This window comes from Pseudophryne corroboree, chromosome 3, assembly GCF_028390025.1.
Source record: "Pseudophryne corroboree isolate aPseCor3 chromosome 3, aPseCor3.hap2, whole genome shotgun sequence".
Taxonomy (NCBI): domain Eukaryota; kingdom Metazoa; phylum Chordata; class Amphibia; order Anura; family Myobatrachidae; genus Pseudophryne; species Pseudophryne corroboree.
Genome location: NC_086446.1, coordinates 728,755,306 through 728,761,930, shown reverse-complemented (window position 1 = coordinate 728,761,930; position 6,625 = coordinate 728,755,306). Strand labels below are relative to the sequence as shown.

The 6,625-nt window shown below is 39.5% G+C and overlaps 1 protein-coding gene across 1 annotated transcript; it reads right to left on the bottom strand.

Moving 5' to 3' along the window:
• Nucleotides 1–4,786: 4,786 nt before the first annotated feature.
• Nucleotides 4,787–5,312, bottom strand: LOC135058202 (mitochondrial import receptor subunit TOM20 homolog). Its single transcript, XM_063963762.1, has one exon. The coding sequence runs from the start codon at nucleotides 5,290–5,292 to the stop codon at nucleotides 4,840–4,842; it is 453 nt and encodes a 150-aa protein (XP_063819832.1). The 5' UTR covers nucleotides 5,293–5,312; the 3' UTR covers nucleotides 4,787–4,839.
• Nucleotides 5,313–6,625: the final 1,313 nt, after the last annotated feature.

Here is a 6,625-nt window from a genome sequence, read left to right as displayed (position 1 = left end):
TGGAAATAATAATAAAAAATACATTAGGATATATATAATTTAGATTTTTACTTTGTATATAATAGGCAAAAGCTATTTTGGAACAAATAATTTTGTATATACTTTGTATATAATAGGGATAACTTATATTGGGATAAATAACTTTCTATATACATTGGATATAATAGGGGAATGTGACATTAGTATAAGTAAATTTGTATATGCTTTGAAAATAATAAAGAAAAGTTTATTAGATATATAAGTTTGTATTTACTTTGTATATAATAGGGAAAAGTTATATCGGGAAAAATAGTTTTGTATATACTTTGGATATAATAGGGAGGAGTAATATAAGATAAAAAAGTTTATATATAATTTGGAAATAATAAAAAGAAATACATTAGATTATACTGTATATATAATTTTGATTTTTAATTTGTATATAATAGGGAAAAGTTAAGTTGGGATAAATCATTTTGTATATATTTTAGATATAATAAGAAAAGTAATATTAAGATAAATAATGTATACAGTATATTTTGGATATAATAGGGAAAAGAAATATTAGGATAATTTTGTCTATATCTTGGATATACTGGGGAAAAGAAATATTAGGATAAATAATTTTGTATTTGCTTTGTATGTAATGCGGAAAGTTAATATTGGGATACAGTAAATAAATGTGTATATACTGTGGATACTAAATGGGAAAAATAAAAAATTTGAAATAAAATCCTACTTAACTATTGCCTCACCCAACTTAACCCAACCCAAATTTTTGCAGAATCCTATGACTTTTAAAATTGATAGATTTGTGTTGTTTTTAGAGAGTAGCAAAATAGGTGAACTTTACTCTTAAATTGAATGTTCACAAAAAATATAATAAAGCAATGTACACATGCAGCTAATAGTTGTCGGAGCAAAAGATACATCTCTAAACAGGTGCATAACTGCTGGCTTGAATTAACTGCATTTGTGCCAACATGCCATTACTGCCCATTCCCACCCCCATCTCTTGTTAAAATGTGTACAGATCTGCATGGGCTAATTAACATTCATTCGTTTTATGGGCATGCACAGTGAAAACTCATGCATGTAACGCTGGTCAACCTGGAGAAGTACTCACCTGGGCATAAGTCCCTATATTTACAAATTAGTTTCAGAATAAATGTTTTTATTTATATATATATATATATATATATATATATATATATAAGATTTATAACTTTGCCTTTTGCCTTTTACACATTATAATTGAAATAACATAAATTTATATACATTAGCGTGTGTTAGCACACGCTCTAATAAGTGTCTAGAGGACCTATTTGAATATTACTAAGAGGGACTCACTCTCTCTCTCTCTTTTTCTTTGCAATAAAAACCCCAGTAATGAGGCATAAGAATGGAATGACCATTCAATATATAATGCTCTACACGGATATCAAACAGCCAAGAATTCTGGATCATATATGGGGCAGTACGGATGGTGTAATGGTTAGCATTACTGCCTCACAGCACTGAGGTCATGGGTTCGATTCCCACCATGGCCCTAACTGCGGAGTTTGTATATGCTCCCCGTACTTGCGTGGGTTTCCTCCGGGTACTCTGGTTTCCTTCCACAATCCAAAAATATACTGGTAGGTTAATTGACTCCCAACAAAATTAACCCTAGTGTGAATGTGTCTGTGTGTACATGTGATAGGGAATATAGATTGTAAGCTCCACTGGGGCAGGGACTGATGTGAACGAGCAAGTATTCTCTGTACAAGCACTGCAGAATGTGTGTGCACTATATAAATAACTGGTAATAAATAAAATATATGGTTTGTGCAGGGTGAGCGGCCACATACGCATTAGGTGGCCCCAACCCCTACCTAAAGCATATACTCACTGATTCTCAGCTAGCTCCCAGAACCAGGGAAGAGGCAGCCTCTTTTTGAAGCCAATATGGCCAATGTGAAACTTCTGTATCCAAATAAACCAGTTTCTCATCAGTCATCTTCCTGGCATGTTGGGAGGAGAGAAGAGCTGACATCTTTTAAAATAGAAGGGCTTCTAGTTTACATGTACACTCACAGCATATCACTATGATCTATGGCAGAGATTTTCAACCTTTTACAACACGCGGCACACTGAACAAGATTTGAATATTGCCAAGGCACACACACAAATATAATGGTGCTGCATGGTTCAGTTGTGTGTCCTAGGATGTCATAACGCAGCTTCTCCCTAGGTAACACCTGAGCCACATCTGAGAAAGACAGAAGAGCCCAACACTGCCCGGGCCCAACTGGCTCTGCAACCACTAAACCCACCAGTATTGATCGTTCCAGGGCCTCAGTAGCGGCAAAACACTGAAGGGCCTTGCTGTGCTTCTAAGGCCGCACACCTGGAGACTGCACAGGGCACACTAGTGTGCCACGGAACAGTGGTTGAAAAACAGTGATCTATGGGGCACAATGTGTGTCCAAAATCTGCTGACCTTTCTGTAAATAATTAATCCTATATTTTTTTTCTGCCTATCACACACAAAACATTTCACACTTCACTGTATAAAAAAATGATCCATAAGTTGATGCAAAAAGTTCACACCCACATTTGTGATTGTGTAGCAAACATGCCATTTTGGGGATTCACTATAAATGCTAGATTGCATACCAAGATGCCCACAACTCACACTGGAGGAGCTATAGATCAGAGATAGTTGTTAATTCAATGTTAACACACATCTCTGATGCCACACTGCACATCCGGGGCTGCTTACAGTGCCCCAAAAGCTGCAGCATGACTGACGGCGATGGGCACAGTTCCAGAAAACTGCAGCATGTTGGCAGTGTTTTCTGGGCATGCCGAAGCCAATGGCTGCGTCCTCAGTACAGCTTCGCTGACCCTGGCAGTGTGATTTCCCCGGACATCCTGAATAACCTGAGGGTTACTCAGATGTCCATTGGACACACAGATGATCCAATGCTGCGTCTCAGGACGCAGCAGCAGATCACAAGCTGGCAGTGGGTGCATCATTTCCCAAAGCCACTGCGTAAAAAGATGCAGCAGCTGTGAGAATAATGTACACCTCTGAATCAGCCCCTATATATCTTGTTAACAGAAGGAGAATAAGAAGGTAATCAGATGTGCAAAGGCACAAGCTGAGGAGAAAATAGTCCTGTCAGTGGGTCAAGGAGGCAAAACTTTTTTCAGGTACTGTATATAAGTGAAAAGAGAAAACCAAAAGGTGGAACAGTAAGTATAAAGACAGAGACTGGAAGTCTTGTTGATGGAGACAATGTAATAGTAGATCATCTTAATAATTATTTTTACTCAGTATTCACTACTGAAAGAGAGGGGAAGGGGCCACAGTTAAGTTACAGGGATATTCAGAACAATGAAACAAGTACATTTACAGAGGAGAAGGTCCTAACAGAACTGTCAAAGGTAAAAGTGGATAAATCAGGGGGCCAGATGAGATACATCCAAGGATACTAAAGGAGCTTAAGGGGGGTACAGTTAGCACCATTAACAGAATTTTTCAACCAGTCACTAGCTACAAAAGTAATTCCAGAGGACTGGAAAAGAGTGAATGTCATCCCACTGCACAAAAGTGGAAACAAGGAACAGGCAAGCACCTACCGACCAGTGAGCCTTACATCAGTAGTAGGGAAATTGATGGAAACACTCTTAAAAGAAAGATTTGTAGATTATCTCAAAACCAGCAATTTACAGGATCCCAAATAGCATGGACAGAGGTGTAACTAGAATTTTGTGGTCCCCATAGCAAAATCTTGAAAGGGCCCCACCACGGTCACTACAATGCCCCAAAAGCTGGATACACACTAGGTGATATTTTAAACGATTTTGCTAATTTTGTCCCTTCTGAGTGATACTGTTTGTAATATTGTCTAGTGTGCACGCTCAATATGATTAACGATGCACGGTCCTGTGGTTCGTTAACAAGGTCTTCTGTCATCTGTACGTGCAGCTCAATTTTGACTATATCATCAACCAGAGGCATCGGAACGGTGGGGGGGGGGGAGCAAGAGGTCAGCTCGCCCCCCCAACATGAGAGGAGCCAATGTGCAGGAGGAGCAATGTGTGATCAGATGAAAGACCACACATCACAACCTCCGCGCGGTGCAGGGACTGAGGCTGAGGAGCAGAGGCAGCAATATGTGGCTGTACAGCCCCTCCGTCCTGCTCCCATGCCCGGTTGATATGCATGCACAGAACACTACACACTAACCCCCCTCCATCCCACCTTAGCACCAGAGGAGCACTGCAGTGAATCCCGGCCATTTGGGGGCATGGCCTTATGCCGGGAAGCCCCGCCCCCATGAGAGACCTGTAGCTGTGCTGTTTAGGTAATGTCTCTCTCTCCCTGACACTGTGTCTTTCCCTTTTTCTCCCTGACACTTCTTTCTTTCTCTCTCTCTCTCTCTCTCTCTCTCTATGGATCTCCGTCTTTCCCTGACATGCTTACATAGTTACATAGTTAGTGAGGTTGAAAAGAGGCAAGATGCCCATCGGGTTCAACCTGTATACTGTGTTAAGCTGTTATAATGCACCTGCTGAAGTAATGGTTTAGTACCAATTGACAACTATGATTCTTACCACTCCCAGATATTAATGACACTATGTTAAATGCTATAACCCTGGATACTTTTTCCAGTTAGAATTTTTTTTTTATGTAAGGATTAACAATTTCTGTATTATACAAAATTGTCTAACACATTTTTTTTTTACAATCAACTAATAAATGTAATCACAGAACAGTTAAAACAAAACACACATTTGTGTTTATTAGCAATGGCATATTCAATAACAAGGTTTGCATTAGTCGATCCTGCTAAATACTGCACCGAAGTATCAACTACCATCTAATTCCACATCATCTTCAGTTAAACTCTGAGAACTTCCAATCCTCTGGCTAATGGTTGGTAGTTTCGTCAAGAGAATCTGAAAAACTTGTGGTGGAAGAGTTTGCTGTAAAACTTGTAGGAGCTGTTGAGGTTGTCCACAAACAGCAATGGCATTTGTTAAGTGATCAACATCTTTTTCAAATTCACCGTGTGCTAGCAGCTCCTCCCCAAGCTGAATTTCTTCAAGGAAAAACTTTTGGACCGCCTCAGCATCTTTAAGATCAGGTAGCCTTGACTGACCAGACCTCTCCTTAGCAAGTTTCTGTTTTCTCCTCTTTTCTCGCAGCCTTTTCTCGAAGTTGGGGTCATTCCTTTTCTTATCAAAATAATAGCAGTAACCTAGGAACAGGGCGCCGCACACCCCGGCGGCTATGGCGCTGGTCTTCCCCACAATAACCATCCTGCTTCTCTGTCACAGTCTGCCTCCGTCCAATCCATTTTTAAATGCATTTACCGAGTCTGCCAATATTACCTTCTCCGGCAAGGAGTTCCAAATCTTTATTGTCCTTACCGTGAAGAACCCTTTCCTACGTTGTGTACAGAATTTTCTCTCCTCTAGCCTCAGCGAGGGCCCACGTGTCCTATACTGAGTTCTTTTAATAAACAAATCCCCTGCTAATTCCTTGCAATGACCCTTTACATATTTGAAGCTATTAATAATGTCTCCTCTTAGAAGCCTCTTTTCTAGTGTATACATATTTAATCAAGTAAGCCTTTCCTCGTACTCCAGGGTCTCTAACCCTTTAATCAATTAGTAACTCGCCTTTGAACTCTTTCTAGTTCCCCAATATTTTTTTTATAATATGGTGCCCAAAATTGAACACAATATTCCAGGTGCGGACATACCAATGATTTGTACAGTGGCGGGATTACATCCTCGACCCTTGTCACAATGCCCCGTTTTATGCACGCAAGTACTTTACTTGCCTTTTTTGCTGTATTTTGACATCGTGTACTGTTATTAAGCCTATTATCTATGAGCACCCCAAATCTTTTTCCACCACAGTTACCCCTATATTTTCCCCATTTAGAGTGTAGGATGCATGTGTGTTTTTTGTCCCAAAATGCATAACTTTGCATTTTTCAATATTGAACCTCATTCCCCATTTAGACGCCCAGGTTTCAAGTTTAGATAAGTCATTCTGTAAAAACTCCACATTGCTTTTTGAATTAATTAACTTACACAGTTTAGTATCATTTGCAAAGATTGACACTGTGCTTTCCAGGCCTATTCCTAGATCATTGATAAATATATTGAACAGTAGCAGGCCAAGTACAGACCCTTGTGGTATTCCGCTGTCTACTGGTGCCCAGCTGGAGAACATCCCGTTGATCAATACTCGTTGTACTCTGTTATCCAGCCAATTACCTATCCATGTACAAATAGTATATCCTATGCCAAGTTCCCTTAAGTTGATGATCAGTCTCCTATGAGGCACTGTATCGAAGGCTTTCGCCAAATCTAAATATATCACATCCACTGCTTTTGCCTGGTCAAGATTTTCGCTCACTTCCTCGTAGAAGTAAATTAAGTTAGTTTGACATGATCTGTCCCTTACCCATGCTGACTTTTGCTAATAATCTTATTAACCTGCAGATAATCCTTTATGCTATCCCTCAAAATACCTTCCAATATTTTACCCACTCTAGAGGTTAAACTAACTGGCCTATAGTTACCATGGTTATTTTTAGTTCCCTTTTTAAATAAAGGCACTACCTCAACTATGCGCTAA

What these genes read in the sequence shown, in the direction of transcription:
- LOC135058202 (XM_063963762.1), bottom strand. Translation starts at nt 5,292, where the DNA reads ATGGTTATTGTGGGGAAGACCAGCGCCATAGCCGCCGGGGTGTGCGGC.